At 41.7% G+C, this 16,976-nt stretch overlaps 1 protein-coding gene across 2 annotated transcripts; it reads right to left on the bottom strand.

Annotated features, from left to right (window-relative positions):
- Positions 1-6,766: 6,766 nt before the first annotated feature.
- LOC132133920 (uncharacterized) lies at positions 6,767-11,869 on the bottom strand. 2 transcript variants are annotated; one of them, XM_059546833.1, is made up of 15 exons: positions 11,705-11,869; positions 11,143-11,279; positions 10,978-11,058; positions 10,520-10,891; positions 10,257-10,352; positions 9,941-10,170; positions 9,565-9,744; positions 9,388-9,475; positions 8,856-9,203; positions 8,626-8,743; positions 8,239-8,424; positions 8,042-8,156; positions 7,822-7,911; positions 7,208-7,369; positions 6,767-6,916 (listed from the first exon to the last, which is right to left on the bottom strand). In XM_059546833.1, the coding sequence occupies exons 1-8, from the start codon at positions 11,743-11,745 to the stop codon at positions 9,470-9,472; spliced, it is 1,143 nt and encodes a 380-aa protein (XP_059402816.1). In that variant the 5' UTR covers positions 11,746-11,869; the 3' UTR covers positions 6,767-6,916; positions 7,208-7,369; positions 7,822-7,911; positions 8,042-8,156; positions 8,239-8,424; positions 8,626-8,743; positions 8,856-9,203; positions 9,388-9,469. The 2 variants fall into 2 exon arrangements, with proteins under 2 accessions (XP_059402816.1, XP_059402815.1); XM_059546832.1 differs by having other exon boundaries at positions 8,239-8,330.
- Between the last annotated feature and the right edge of the window lie 5,107 nt (positions 11,870-16,976).

Here is a 16,976-nt window from a genome sequence, read left to right as displayed (position 1 = left end):
GGACTGGATGGGAGGAGGACTGGTGATGGGCTGGATGGGAGGAGGACTGGTGATGGACTGGATGGTGGACTGGATGGGAGGAGGACTGGTGATGGACTGAATGGGAGGAGGACTGGTGATGGGCTGGATGGTGGACTGGATGGGAGGAGGACTGGTGATGGGTTGGATGGGAGGAGGACTGGTGATGGGTTGGATGGGAGGAGGACTGGTGATGGACTGAATGGGAGGAGGACTGGTGATGGGCTGGATGGTGGACTGGATGGGAGGAGGACTGGTGATGGGCTGGATGGGAGGAGGACTGGTGATGGGTTGGATGGGAGGAGGACTGGTGATGGGCTGGATGGGAGGAGGACAGGTGATGGGCTGGATGGGAGGAGGACTGGTGATGGGCTGGATGGTGGACTGGATGGGAGGAGGACTGGTGATGGGCTGGATAAGAGGAGGACTGGTGATGGGCTGGATGGTGGACTGGATGGGAGGAGGAGGAGGACTTTTTTATTAAACAATTATCAAAATTGTTGGTGATTAATTGTATAATTGATTAATAATCTCAAATATCAATTAATTGTCGCAGCTCTAAAAGAAACACCTATTGGATAAAGCAAAGACCAAATTTGATGAAGCAACAGATGAATAGTTATTTTTGGCCCACTGTGGTTTGACCTGTGACAGCGGTACGAAGAAAATCCCCAACTGTAATTGCTGTCACATTTATTTTTATGTTGACTGTGGAGTAAGATTTTAAATAATCGCACACACTTACCATTAATTAACAGTTCATAAAGAGCCTTCATCCTGTCAAGGCATTTTTCAGACTGGTCTGATAGCTGCCATTTTGGCTGGAGGACTTGTGCGGACCAGGTTTTCTGCTTCTTTGTTTTCTTTCCAATGAAGACTATGGCCTTGTACCCCAATGTGTTTAACTTTTCGACCAGAAAATAAAGATATATAGATATATATAGAGATATATATAATATAATATAATATAATAATATAATATAATAGATATATATAGAGATATATATAATATAATATAATATAATATAATATAATATAATATAATATAATATAATATAATATAATATAATATAATATAATATATATGTATATATATATATACATACAGAAATATAAGCAATTATAAATGTCTTAAACATTGTGGGCTACAATACAGACGTTAAACACATACCAAGACAGATGCCTCATCAATAACATGAGAGGTGGTTTGGTTTTTGTTTTGGTTTTTTAACCACGTCTCCTTTCTGTCCTCAAATTTCTTAATTTATTTTTGCCAGTCTTTGCTTTCTTGGCTGTACAGACTGGCAATATTTGCAGGTCTTGGTGGCCACACCAATAGCTGCTTTGCAGCCCACACAGGTTGTTATTGTTGACCCTCGTGGCATCTTAAAACTAGAATATAAAACAATCAACATTTAATAACCAAAGAGACAAAGGAACTGCCTTATTTAAGTGTTACATTACAAATGTTTGTAATTTGGACTATTTCAGCATTATCAGTAGGCTAGTGTCAGATATCAACACTTCATGTGTGTTTCATATTTTCAAACGCGATACACCACGAGATATCGTTAAGTTTATTTGGTGTTTAAGTGACTATACATTTCTGCCCTTGAGCCATTTAAATGACCTGTGTGTCAGCTATTGCAGTGCATTTTGGGATTTGTAGTATGAGTGAGTGGTGGGAGTGCGATTTACCGCGGACCATGAATAAAAGACGTATGAAATTATCCGGCCACGGAAAAAATATCGATATATGACTTTTAGTCCATATCGCACGGCCCTACTACAGAGTCTATGCAACAATTACCAGTACTCCATCGTTTCATATACGTCCTCCAAGTTGATTTCTGCTGCAGTGACGTGAATTTGGAATCAATAAAGTTTTCAATTTATCATTCTGACCTCGATTAGCACATTGCCGCCAACTGCAGCTAACGTTAAATGTGGTGGCTAATATACGTTAATGCTGGATAAACCCCTATGTCATTGGACACATCCCTATAAATTCATGGTGATAAATAATTACCGAATAATGGCGTAGACAGCGCTAACTAACTTTATTATTCAGGTTCCGTTAGCCTATGTTGATATCACTACGTGTATTCATTACCTACCTTTGAGGATGTACAGTATGAATTAGTGATGGGTCGTTCGCGAATGTCGACTCTAAGAGCCGGCTCTTGTAGGTGAACGACGGGAGCTGGCTCGCATATCTGAAGAGCCGACTCTATTTAAAAAAAATAATATAGCCTATAGAAATTAAATCATTATGTAATAATTAAATAATGGATGCATTTTATTTTATTTAAAATAATTGACTAATTCAAACAAAAAATATATATAGATATATATTTTGACTGTCTGATCAGCCTCACATTCTGTTCCTGTCAATCATACACGAGGTGTCAACCAATTATACGGCATGAGGGAGGGGCCAAGACATCACACAATCACACACACAGTGTCAAACTCGGAGGAGAGGAAAGGAAAAACGCAACAGCTTTTGAAAACAAAACAAAAGCAGGAAAGTGAGTCGGAAGCACAGCAGCATTTGGAATCATTTTAATGATCATCAGCCCCTTGCATTTCTGAATGCAAATCTCTCATAAAATTAAAATATGATCAGCATTGTGTGTGTGTGTGTGTGTGTGTTCATGCTAGTTATACAAAACATAACTAGTGAGATAGTTCATGCTGACTATATAACATGCCAAAAAAGTGGGACCAGTTTAATCCTTTCAGTTATTTATTTTTCTTTAATATGGGTTCTATTATGTTGTTCAGATTCAGATTGTATTTGTTTTGTAATGTTGTTTTCTATGCATTCAAAAGTTGTAATTTAAATGCAAATGTTTAATAGTATTCTTTTTTCATAACAAATCAATGCATTTTTAAAGAAATTGTGAGTATGATTTCATTTAATAATTTAATTAGAATTGTTTTTCATAGTCAAAACATTATTGTTTTTTAAAGAGCCGTTTGTGAGCCAAAAGAGCCGGCTCTTTTCAGTGAGCTGAGTCAAACGAGCCGGCTCACGAAAAAGAGGCGAAATGCCCATCACTTGTATGAATGGTGGGTGGCGGAGACAGTGGACACCCCCTCACTCACTTGTCAATCTGCTGACCTCTGTGCCTCTGTGATAGGGCAACCCACGTGTCAATCAATGACCTCTCACAGCTACGTTGCCCACACGTAAAAACGTGATGCCACTTTTGTGACAGTTATACATTTAACCATTGTATGGTGTTCGGGTCTGTTGGACCCGTTTTCATTTTTTATCAAAAGAAAAATGATACGATTAATTATTTGTTCAAACTCCGACACTTTGACCTTGGCTCATTTTCTGTGAAGAATATATATTTATTTCATCATTTAGCATACGCTTTTGTCCAAAGCGACTTATAAATAAATACAATATTTACAATAGAAAATATATCTGAACACATTTTCAATGACCACACACTGTACACCACATTTATATTATACACAGGATATTCGGGTCCACTGGACTAATAGAAGACCGGGGCTGATAAAAGTGTGGAAATTGTAGGTTCTGTGTACCTTTACTCTGTCCCCTCTTGTCAGGGCCTGCTGTTAGTGTGTGTGTTTTTGTATATGGTTTATGAGAACACAAATTTGCATAATGACATGGGTATTACAACGAAAACATGGTTTGTGAGGACATCTGTGTCCTCATAAACCATACCTCTTAAAAAAATCAATACTAAATTGTGTTTTAAAATAAAAAAATGTGAAAAGTTTTTTGTGATTGGTAGGTTTAGGGGTAGACTTAGTGTAGGGGGATAGATACAGTTTGTACATTAGAAAAACCATTACGCCTATGGAGAGCCCCCGTAAACCACATATCCAAGTGTGTGTGTGTGCCCGCGTGTGCGTGTGTGAGAGAGAATGTGTGTAAATCTAAATCTAACTATATCTAACTCTATCATTAGATGCATTGTGTAGCCTATTTGCTGTGGCAGATATAAATGATTTGAATGACTGATTTGAATGACTGTGTTCATCCTGGCATAAAACCCTCCAAAATCATAAAGATATCCAGGTAAAATAAAATATATTCCAGACTTTTCAAGGGCCCTCTCTTCCTTTGGGGCCCTGGTAATCAGTACTGGTTTTACCCCCAGTCCGATGCCCCTGCCCCCACACACACACTTGAAGCCCTCAAAGTGCTCTCTGAACCAGAGCCTGTTAGGGCACATGTCCAAAATGTGAATTTTTTTTAACTTTGTCATAGAGCTTAACCAAATACATCTCTGGAAAGGTCTTGACCTGGAGAGTAACATATTTCAATCTGAAAGTTCTATATTATTCCTGCTTTGAGATATTGACCTTTGAACCTTAATCACAGGGCATATTTGAAGGCTTATAATTATGGGACAAAAAGGGTTACATACATGAGACCAACTGTAATAGAAAGATGTTGACATGGGTTAAGAAGTTCAGCATAGTCACCAAAGGCGGTGGTGGGGGGTGTGGGAGGCTATGGCGTAAAAATAAAAATCCCCCATTGAACAAGACAATATTTAAAGTCTGATGCCAAAAATGTGTTTGACATCCCCTAAACCCCCTGGAATGCCACCAATTAAGTATTTACAACTTCCAATTTTAAGGAAAACCCAGGGTTTTAAAAAATACTACAACTCCCTAGACCCCTCTTCAGTACTTGTGTAGACATCAGCACCCCAGTTGTAGTTCCTCCATATTAGGGTTGTCCTAGGGTTGTAAAAACATATATCTACCCAATATATCAAATATCACAAACTGTCTAATAAATAATTATACTGCATGTATATGATCTATGCTAAGAGAAGACAAAAATGTTTGTTTAATGACGATAGTTTAACTAAAACATGAGACCAGCGCTCCAACTGCTCTGCTCACTTGACGCAAAGCGGACTGTCCTAATCTCCATAGTAACGGCCACGGCCAATGTTGCTACTTCCGCTATCAAAAATGTTAAAAAAACCACACATTTATTTTTCATAACTGAAGGCGTGATTATTAAAACCGTCAAATTTGATGTCAATCTAGTGTAGTGCTGAATTATAAAACACAAATATAATTAAGACAAGAGATATTTAATTTTCCACTTAATGTCCGCCGTTTTTGTTTTCCCGACAGGAACCTCGAGAGTCACATGATTGAGACACAAAACAATTTTTTTTGAAAGTTTAACAATCACACAGTTTGCGAAGGAATTGACATTTCCCCTATGACATTTCCGCTTGACAGCTGTTATGTCTGCCTGAAGCGCCTGCAGTCCTAGCCTGGATGTCAATCAGTTCGCTGTGATTGGCCGCCTCGTCCAGCGGCAGTCACCTTCCCCACGTGAGCAGTTGACAGCCTCATGAATATGAAGCCTAAAATATCGTTTTGGCCCTAGTGGCTTGCTATCGTACAGGTAATATGAGTAAGTTAACACTGACAAAGGCTAAATAATATATAATAATATAATATCTCATAATATATGTCTAATAGTATATTACTTATAGGATACAATATTCATTTTAATTTTACAAGAGTGTCTGGCCCTGATAGTGTCTGCTGAGAAATGGTTTGGCCCTCAGACAAGTGTAGTTGATGACCCCTGCCTTAGAATATAGGCCTAATACTACAGACTTAGTTGAAAGGAACAACTCACACAATGGGATAAAACAGTTAACTGACTTAAATGAAAACCATTCATGAATCAAACAAAATAGACATATAGTTGAAACAACAGTTCACTTTACTGGGTGAAATTAATAAAGTAGGCTTTCTAGAGCTAAGAGACTATGCCCTGTACAAAATAAAGACTATATATATTTAGATAGGTAGGGGTGTGTGTGTGTGCGCGTGTGTGAACGAGAGAGTGAGAGTGTGTTTAAGAGTGAGTGTATGTATGTATGTATTTGTGTGTGAGTGAGTGTGTGTGTGTGTGTGTGAGTGAGTGTGTGTGTGTGTTTGTGTGTGTGTGTGTGTGTGTGTGTGTGTGAGCGAGTGTGTGAAAGTGAGTGAGTATTGATATACTAACGTGGAAACATAAGCTGGAATACCACACTGTTGGAGAGAGTAACAATACAATAGGCTACGTAAACTACAGTAGGTACAATATATACAAACTATAGTGAAACTACAGTATGTAGGGATGCGCAATACATTTCGACCAAAAATGTAATGCTAAAAAAACCAAGGTAATTTGTCATGTTTGACAGTTGTGAATCACCAGTGATTGGGTTGGGGCAGAGGGGGGGGACTAATGGGCTAACATAATGGGTTTTTACAGTTTCAGAGGAATTTGCAGTACATGCTCTAAACACAAAGAAATCTTACAACAGCAGTAAAATAACCTCAGGTTTCACATACAAGTTATTACAGCACTGACGTTTGGGTTCAACACAATGTAAACACATCATCTCCCTAATAACTACTCTCCCAGTTCCTCATCAGTTGAGGAAGTATTCTCTGAGTCTTCCTCTTCGGAAAACTCATCTAAGGGCAATGTTTGCAGTCCAAGAATACTTTTGTATGTTGTGCGTGCTTTAGCCAGTTGTGCTTCAACTTCACGCAATCTTCTCTTCAGCACACAGAGTAGTCCCTCACGCCCTTTCTCCATTAAGCCCTCTGAGAATGTGACATTAAAATATAAAGAAATAAGCCAATGGTTACCAGAGAAGCAAATAGAAGAAAGAGACTTCCTATGTGTTGTCCTTACATTTCCCACTGGTGTCTTCAGTGAGCTAAAAGGTAAACTCTTCAATCAGTCCAGCAACACTCCTCATGTACTCCATGAGCTGCTTGACTTCGCGAACCACAATAAATTCTTCTTCTTTCAGTCTAGCCAGCAGCATTACCTTGTCAAAAACATTTTTTTTCCGCTCCATATCACCATGACCTGCAATACATTACATCAAAGTGTTATCTTACAACCTCCTATAAAAATATTGGGACAGAAGATATTTTGCATGCTGTACTACTACAATAGAGAAATAAACCCTGACAGGATGAGATAGAACATCAGCTCATCGCGAAGGGGTTCGATCACCTCCATTTACAAATTACTGCATTCTTTTTTTTTGCATATTGCTCAGTGTCTTAACATTTTTTTTTCATCGGATTCCATATTTACATCAAGATGTGTGCATCAAACAATTTGTATTCAGTGCATTTCAGAGGAAGTACTTACATTCCCATGGCCAGGAGTAGTTATCCACAGCCAGGAGTTCATTGGGAGGAGGCAGTTTTTCAACTTCCCCCACAGTAGCATTGTGGTCATTGATGGCAACTTCCAAGGCTTTCTTCTCAACAGCAATCTTTCTTCTCAGTTGATGCCTTCGCTTGTTCCCACCTACAATGAGAAACACAAAATGAGTGTACATTCACACAATCACTACACAAACGCACCATACAAAATAAGACTTCACAATATGTGTGTATGTTTTATGATTATTGTGACAGATGTTTTGTGATAATCACAAGTTTCATAATCATTTTAAAAATTGTGAAAACATTTCTTTCAGAATCTATATATTTTTTTTAAAATAGAGGAAAAAATTGGTAGGTCAAGACATCTCTGCACAATGCAGAAATATTGGAAATATTTGGATATTGCACTCAACCTTATTATGATTTTCACAGTTTTTCAGTATGCTGCCCTGACTTGTAGTAAACCTATTTCAAAAGATGTTTTTTTTTTTTTTTTTTTTTAATAAAAGGCTTTGCTATTTTTACTATGTATAAATCAGTAGTGAATTCATTTTTTCACAAATCTGCATTACTAGCGGCCTTTTCTGCTCTCACCAGACTGACGATACAGCTGAACTTTTCGCTGTTTGATGCCCAGATATAGCTCCTCGATGGTCCTCTGCAGGTCATTTTGGATTGTTGCTCCTTTGGACGACAACAAACAAATTGATTAATGCCAATTTCAGTTTACAATCAGCCTCTTTTCAGATGGCCCTGTACAAGAGCAGAGCCTATGATTCTTAAAATATCCCATCAAATAATTTTTTCAAAGTACCTGAGGTCCACTGCTGAACATCAGACACCCACTGCTGGACTGTGTCTTGCTATAGAGATAACTCAGCTGTGAGTTTCTCCAGGTCCTTTGTTGCCTCTGCAATCCTTTGTACAGTCTGTCCAAAAGAAATATCCTTGTTAACAAATGCTGAGAATTTAAAAACAAAAATGTTATTATACATATTTTCCTAGTTGTACCTTGATGTATCTTTTGGCCAGTGTCCGGTCAAGGTTTTCTGCCTTTCGCTTGTTCCAGCCACTTGCCTGGATTGTTAGCATGTCTGTGCGAACTTGACACACAATGTATGTGCAGTAATTTAGGTTCACAGTGAGGACCACAGGTCAGATACTACATTGATCATTCTCTAATATTGTCACATAAACCTGGAAATAATCATAAAATTAATTAACGTGTCAGAAGTTAAATTATTATTAAGAGAATCCTGATCAGCGTAAAAGTGCTGACTAGACAGTTGTTTTCTAAGGGAGCACCTATGCATGGAACTCTAAAATGCAAAGGCCGAGCATCAGTGTTAAAACCACTTGGTCTCAATTTGGACACAACTTTACATGAAAAATGCTTACCGGCTTTTGACATGTACTTGGAACATATGGCTGCTCGAGAGAGGAAGCTGTTAACCTGTTCAACCTCCTCCCCGATTGTTGTTCCAGCTCCTTCTTGATTGCGTCCCCCCCATTTTAACTGTAACACATTTAAATGAATGTTATAATTTGGAAAACAACAAGTAGGGGCAGATGACAGACAATCACGTGTGGTGCAAATGGTAAGTAATACATCTAATTGTCATTATTACTTCACACATCCATGAATGCGCTTTTGCATGCATGATGGAGAGAAATGGGCGCATGTTCAGCAAGTCCTCCAACTCTGGACAGTGGTCCACAACTTTCTGCAGATATGGCCAATATTTGCAGACCACATCAGAGCAAAAAAACTGGACGGTCTGTGAAGCTAGCTGTTTCTGGAGATATAATGGGTATGCAAATATTTCTCCACGGAACATATTCAGTCCCTTCAGCAAAACCCCATGACGGCAGACAGCAACTTCAACACCTTCCTCGTCTAGTTTGCTTCCAGACTTGTTGGCAGACTCTCGTGCTGCGGTCCACTGACCAGCACCACATCTCCCTTTCCCTGGATTCTTAAACAGATGAGGGCAAATACAGACATTTACACAGTTACATTTTACAAAATAAGCTGTAAATCATGGTATTATGGCATTTGATGCAAACCATTTTTGTTTAAATTTTGGGGAAAAAACTGGCAAGCATTCATAAAAATTTAAATTGTGGTGTTACACATGAAGAAATATAAATTTAGCTTACATGTCCAGTTGTTCCATGGATGTAATCAACAAAGGAGGACACCTCAGCATCATTGGCCAAAAAGACTCCATCAAAAAACCCATCAGGTCTTGAAAGAAATATATAGATGTGGGTTAAATTTACTGTATAAAAGTAATTTGTGGCTCACTAGCATTTCATTGTACATGAATGTTACACACCCTGGTTGGCTTTTAAACGATATAATTTGCGGTTCCCATCCACTGCAACTGCCAATATGGAGGGTGTGCATGCAGGGCACTGAAAATGCTGGACCTGAGACAGCTCGTCAACCTCAAATTTGGCATAGGCCCATTCGAGGAAGGCCCTCTGCATTGTGTCCCCACAAATCTTACCACTCTTAGAGCAAAAGTGAAAAAACAAAACAGTAAGTAACTGTTTCGAATGTTGGCTTTAGACTGTGGTCATGACGAAGAAAGGGCTCTGTCAAGAAATATGTGCTGAAACTTTGGGGATTGTAACAACAAGTCCTAACAATGAATCTGTTATTTAAAAGGTGAGCCAAACAAGATAACTAAATGATGAGTCCACTCACTCGCCCGAAGAGTTTGGTACGACACTCGAGCATGCTGACAAAAGCTTGTCTCGACATCCCTGGGGCAGTGATTTTTAGATCCTCATACGTGGTGAACAAGTCCACCAAGTACAAGGTCTCAAAATTGACAGTTGCTGGCCAGTAACCACTTTCAACTAGATCACTTATGGTCACTGGCAAGGTTTTTCCACAGGAGCAGTTTACTGATGGAAGGAAGAGGTTGTACCTTCCTGAGATTTCAGACAAAAACAATTATCTCTTGTTCACAAGAAACAAAAAACACAATATGAAGAAATAATAATAAAACAAATGTTACCATTCATTCCAATTAAAATAACTGGCTTTCCCTTGGAAAAGCTTGTTTGCCCAGTGGAGCAGTCGCAGCAGGGAGGAACGATTGGTAACATGCAATCTAAAAAGCAGAATTAGTTTACATATTAGAGTAAATGAATCCAAAAACTCAACAGAGAGGGTGTTGTTTCTATCAAAACACAACTTCATCCAGCATGTTTGTTGGAGTAAACCAGGATTTGTGTAAAATGTAAAACAGCCTATATGACCTGAGACTTAAAAAACTACCTTTTTCATGATAGGAGAATTTCCCTTCCTCGTGCTGCTGAACAAAAGTGGATGGCGGCAGGTGTCTGAAGAATCCCTCCACCATGGATGCTCTGTTATGAAGCACCAGGGCCTCATGTGTGGAAAGGTCACAGGCTGAGCAGTAGAGTGATCGCGGTAAACAGTCCCTACACATCACTACTGCAGCATTGTGTCCACAGTGATGGCAAACCCCCTCCTTGGGCTTCTCAGATGACAACATATTGTTCACCATGAAGGGCCTCATTACTGTCCAATTCTCCAGAGAGGTAGTTTGCCTGTTCCTCCAGTCTGAGGGGAAAGGTTGTTCAACACCACTTCCCAAGAGGTCTCGGACATCTTGAATGAGAGAGTCTGAAAATGAAAAGGGAAGAAGGCAATGTTAAATCTGGGCAATTACCACATAACAAATGAGGAAACAAGTATTAAGGGAAAAAAACCAAAATTTTCGATGATCACAGTGTCTTCAGTTGTGCTGGTAGATGGAGCACAGGACACGCTTTTAACGCTTGCTGAAGAAACTGCAAAAATATAAATATCAATTTAGAACTTGCTCAATGGATAATGAATGCAACTAATGATGAAAAAACAAACAAAAAACCAACCAGTAGCTGAATCTCGCTTTCGTTTCTCTCCAGCTCTACATCTTTTTGGCAGAGGTTGACCATCTTTGTCCTCATCAGGCCAAACACAGATTTTTGGATTGTTTTGACCCTCCTTTAGTTTGTCCATGCTGATCCACCTAAATAAACAATTAAGCCACAGAATAAACCACCACCCACCAAGGTTATCACCACCTATAAACATCTCATTATAAAACCAATGTTATAATATTACATTGTAAAAATTCAGTCTAATGGTTGTGTCCCTGTCTAGAAAACCCGTTCTACATTGAAAAATAGAAAAGAAAGTTAAACGTTTTGACAGAATATTGAATTAAACTCTCACTGGCTCTAACGTGTGAACTCAGCTCAGCTCAGAACTATAGCTTGCATTTGAATAAAGACATTGAACCTGGTACTGTATGGTTGCACTTTGTTTGGAGTGTTGCAGTTTTGCACCTTGATACTTCTTCCCTGCTATACCTCAGAGCCTATTATGGTCTTAGACCTTGTAATTAGCATGTAATTCGTATGCTTTTTCCAAAACTGAGATAATGTTATTTACCTTGCACTCATCCAGGAACGCATCAACCAGGAATATGGCATCTTCGGGGTCAAGGTTATTCATTTTCAACTTGGTCAAGTTTTTTTCCAAGCTTCCTTTTCCTCCTTGTTTACCTTTTCCTGCTTATTTTCCCTCGTTTTCTTCTTCTTCTTCTTCTTCTTCTTCTTCTTCGTGGGGCCTTGACGCGTCAACACCCACCCATCAATGAGATCGCACCACACATGAAGTTAAATGCACGGAGGTTCCGGTAGATGGCAAAATTAAAAACAGCGGACTGATCGTAACTCGTCACTTTGTCAACATTAGTTTCTCCCGCTGCCACGGATTAATGTGTTGATCAGCAAATCAACCTCAAGACGAATCGCATATAGTGGGCAGGGGTTTGATCCGTCAGACGGAGCGAAATCGCAAGGAAGAGTATGTGGAATCTGGGGCCACAGCTATGCTAGGCGATAGCAGCGTCCATAGCAACCAAAACGTTGCAGTTTTACGTTATTCTGGCGAGATCTGAAAAATCTTCGCAACAACGAACAAGCGAGTGATTATGTACATTCACGGAGTGAATATTATGAAAATAAAATATATATTTCTCGCTAGAAATGTAATCAAAAGTATTTTTATGCAGAAACTAACTCAAAATATTGATTTTTTTCACAGAAAATGAGAGAAATGTCCGCCATGTTTTTTGTCGGTCGGAATCTTGAAAGTCACGTGACTTGGACGCAAAACAATAGGAAAAGAATAGGCAAAAAAAACGTTACAGTCATACAATTCAAGGGCCATTATTGTAACCCCTCTACGTTTTGCACTTTGGACCAACGTAGTCAGGGTACGTTTTTATATGAGACTGGGTTGATTTTTTTATAGGAGTCTGGTATTGATAAATAAATGTATATATGCTTGTGTTCGATTAATCAATGTCTTGTTTATTTATTTATTAAATATCCTCTAAATTAATAACGCTGACATCATTGTATGGAGCGATCGTGATCCCAAGGTCCATTGCGTTTTTCCCTTTGCACTCGGTAAGTAGAAAAGTTCATTAATAGAGGTCGAGACTATTCTTAAATTTACACAATACAGGACAAGTTGTGTTTAGAACTTTTAGACGTGTAAGGCAGCAATTTATTAGGATGGTTAATGATAGAAAACTTTATATATATATATATATATATATATATATATATTTAAATTACTTGCTGCACCACATGTGCAGTACTAGGCTAGCAAAGTTAGCTAATTAAATTCAAAGTTAATTTTTTTTTCGCATATAATCATGAAGATGCAATCATGGGGAATACAAGATTTTCAGTACTGATGTGTTTCCAGTTACTTATTTTACATTAGCTCAAACTATTAAGCCATTTTAGCTAACATTATAAATGGTCAGGCCAGTAATTGTTTAAAATCCACGGATAATTTGATAATAAATGCCTAAATATTATCTATAATAAACAGTAGAAACAAATTCATAACAGCAACTTTATTGTGTCTCACCACAATATCTCACTATAGAATAAAACCATGTGTATAATTAATGTAATAATAAATGATGTCATAAGTTATTGATTGATTCATGTACTTTTTTACAGTGAGTTCTGCTGTGGTTTTGTTTGGAACTATTTTTGTTGGCGAAATAGAGCAAAACGTACTCGGTTACTAACGTAACCTCAGTTCCCTGAGATGAGGGAACGAGTACTGCGTAAGCTAGCTTACGCTATGGGAAAAGGTCCCCTTTTCTCGAGAATATGAAGCCAAAAATTATCCTTAATTTTTAATAATGTAAAACGCAGTGCTGCAGCACAGCAGACCTAAGCGAAGCGGCTCGCGCGCTTATTGGCTGTGCTGTGGCAACTGCAGCAACCGATGGTGAGGCGGCGGAGAGGAACGAACCAATGGGGGCGCTTCGCGCCCATTGGACGTCAGAGCGCGCCAAAATAGGCGTGGCTGGAACTATATAAGCCGCCGCTTTGCCATAGGGATCAGGTTTTAAATCGACTGAAGCGATCACCCGATCCGAGCACATAGCACGGCAGGTTACGCAGTACTCGTTCCCTCATCTCAGGGAACCGAGGTTACGTTAGTAACCGAGTACGTTCCCTTTCGAGAGTACTCTCGTACTGCGTAAGCTAGCTTACGCTATGGGAACACAATGTAAAACGCCGTGCGTGCTCGGGAACTTCGACCTGTCACAGCCCGAGGCGAGAGCCCGGGGCTTTATAGCAGGAGAAATCCCAATCCCAACAGCCAACCTTAGTGAGCTTTATATAGGGAACGAAAAAAGGGGGACGTGATAAGGCTTAGCACGTCTATATAGAAAGTACCCTGGCCTGCAGGGCAGGGACTTGCAGATTATAGAATCTAATAAATGTGGACGGAGAGGCCCAGCCTGCCGCCGCACAGATATCATCCAGTGGTATCCCGCAGGACCACGCCCATGATGAGGCCATACCTCGGGTGGAATGGGCTCTGATGCCGAACGGGCAGCGAAGGCCCTTAGATTTGTAAGCCAGCGAGATAGTGTCTACTATCCATCGCGATAGGCTTTGCTTCGTGGTGGCGAGACCTCGGGTGCGCCCACCAAAGCATATGAAGAGCTGGTCCGACCTCCTGAATGAGGCGGAGCGCGCAATATAGGTTTTGAGAGCCCTGACGGGGCAGATGAAGCTCGTGTTGCTTTCGTCGCTTTGCGAGGAAAGGGCTGACAGCGAGATGACCTGGAGTCTCTGGAGTCATTAGGCCCAAATTCGAGACAGTCAGCGCTTACAGATAGCGCATGTAAATCTCCCACTCGCTTGACTGAGGCCAGAGCCAGTAGAAAAGCGGTTTTGAATGAAAGAAGCTTCATGTCGACAGACTGAAGCGGTTCAAAAGGGGGGCACTTTAAGGCCTCTAGGACCGTAGACAGGTCCCAGGAAGGGATTGAAGGGGGTCGGGGAGGGTTCATCCGACGAGCTCCCTTAAGGAAACGAATGACCAGTTAGTTTTTTCCCAGTGATAGGCCAGCCACCGGAGCAAGAGAAGCTGCAATGGCTGCCACATACACTTTGAGCGTAGACGGGGATCTGCCCGCATCTAAACGCTCCTGTAGGAAGGAGAGTATCTCCGTCACGTCACATAAGTGAGGGTCTAGGTTCCGTGTCCCGCACCAGGTGGAGAACACTGACCATTTCTGCGCGTAAAGGTGCCTGGTTGAGGGCGCTCTGGCTTCCGTAATGGTCTTTAACACTCCCTCAGGGAGGTTCCCGGGTACCCGTTGAGGGGCCATACATGAGGGGCCCAAAGTTCGGGGTGGGGATGCCAGAGCGCGCCCTTCAGCTGCGTGAGGAGATCTTTCCGCAGCGGTATTGGCCATGGGGCTGTACTGGACAGCTGCATCAGCTCGGAGAACCAAGGTTGGGTCGTCCAGAGTGGGGCTACTAGCAGCATAGCACATCTGTTCTTCCTGACCCGATCGATGACCTGCGGTAGCATCGCGACCGGTGGGAAGACATAAAGCGGGCGTCTGGGCCAATCGAGGGCCAGCGCGTCCCTGCTCTTTGAAAAATATATTGGGCAATGAGCGTTGTCTTCTGAGGCGAAGAGGTCGACCTCTGCCCTGCCGAAGATGCTCCACATCAACTGAACCGTTTGTGGGTGAAGAGACCACTCCCCAGGGGGAACATTCGCCCTGGAAAGCATGCCCTTTAAAAATGGGAGGAAAGCTTTCAGGGATAGTTCGACCGCTATCATCTCCAGACAGTTTATGTGTAACAGTCGCTCCGGGCTCGACCAGAGGCCGGAGGCAGACCTGCCCTCGTACAGGGCGCCCCAACCGAGGTTGGATGCATCTGTCGAGACTACTTTCCATTTCGAGACAGCGCCCGTGCTTACGCCTAACTGATACCAGTTGGCTATTTTCCAAGGGGCCAGAGCTGTGATGCAGCCGTGGGTCACCTTGATGCGCGCGCGGCCGGAAATCCAGGCGCGCGCTGGAACACGGTCTCTCAGCCAGCGTTGTAGTGGGCGCATGCGCAGCAGGCCCAGTTTGAGAACCGCAGAGGCTGATGCCATCAGACCTAGCATTTCTTGAAATCGTTTGAGCGGGTAAAGAGACCCGGCTTTGAACGACACGGCTAGATGCTGAATAGTGAGAGCGCGCTGTGACGTCAGACGCGCTGTACATGTCACAGAGTCTATGTCTATCCCCAAAAAGGAAATCCTCTGGCTGGGACAAAGAGCGCTCTTGACAGTGTTGATCGTGAGACCCAGGCATTCTAAATGGCTGATGATCCAGGATCTGTGTGTCGTCAGTAGTTCCTCGGAATGGGCTAAAACTAGCCAGTCGTCGAGGTAGTTCAATACTCGCACTCCCCGCATTCTCAGGGGTGCGAGAGCGGCATCCTATTTGAATGTGAAAGTAAGCGTCTTTCAGATCCACTGAGAAAAACCAATCCCTCGGGCGAATTTGCGCGAGTATTTGTTTGGTAGTTAACATTTTGAACGATCGCGTTCAAAATGTTCATAAGCGCATTCATAAGCGTTCATAAGCGCTTTGTTCAAACGTCTGAGATCTAGGATGGGTCTGAGACCGCCATCCTTTTTTGGTACGAGGAAGTAGCGGCTGTAAAAGCCTGACTCGCGCTGCGCAGGGGGGACAGTTTCTATCGCCCCTTTTGCAAGAAGGTTTATCAGTTCGGCACGAAGGACGTATGTCATTTCGCTTTTCACTTTCGTTTCGACCACGGCGCGAGAACGCGGCGGTCTGCGAGCGAACTGGAGCGAGTAACCTCGTTTTATTATATTCAAAACCCAATTTGATATGCCGGGGATGTCCTGCCATGCAACGGCTCGTGCGGCTATGGGTTGAATGTGCTTCGGGCACTGGCCGCCTGTTATGAGGGGACCAGTAGCTCGAGTATGCTGTGCTTGGGACACTGTGGTGACAGCGCTTATTTGTAAGGTTGCGCACTGAGAAGTGGGCACGCGCGCTACATTTAGAGCACCTCCGGCGCGAGCGGGAAGGTGGGCATGAAAGGGGACCCGAGTGTGTTTTTGTGACACTTGGGGGAGGTGTGTATACATGTAGGGGTGCGTACTGTGTAGTGGGCACACTGCCTACATAGAAAAAGCTCTTTTTGTGCTTTATTGAGGTCGCCGTGAAAGCAGCGTTTGTGTGCAGGCGTGCGTGCATTGTAACAGGCTCGTTTACTGCAGTATAGACATCTCCAACCGCCTTTAGTGAGGGGATTGGAGGAAGTATGTGAGGTTTCTTGTGTGGTGGTCCGGCCGC

Source organism: Carassius carassius, unplaced genomic scaffold (genome assembly GCF_963082965.1).
Source record: "Carassius carassius unplaced genomic scaffold, fCarCar2.1 SCAFFOLD_73, whole genome shotgun sequence".
NCBI classification, from domain to species: Eukaryota; Metazoa; Chordata; class Actinopteri; order Cypriniformes; family Cyprinidae; genus Carassius; species Carassius carassius.
Note: the sequence above shows the minus strand (reverse complement) of the source record. Positions and strands in the feature narration are given on the sequence as shown.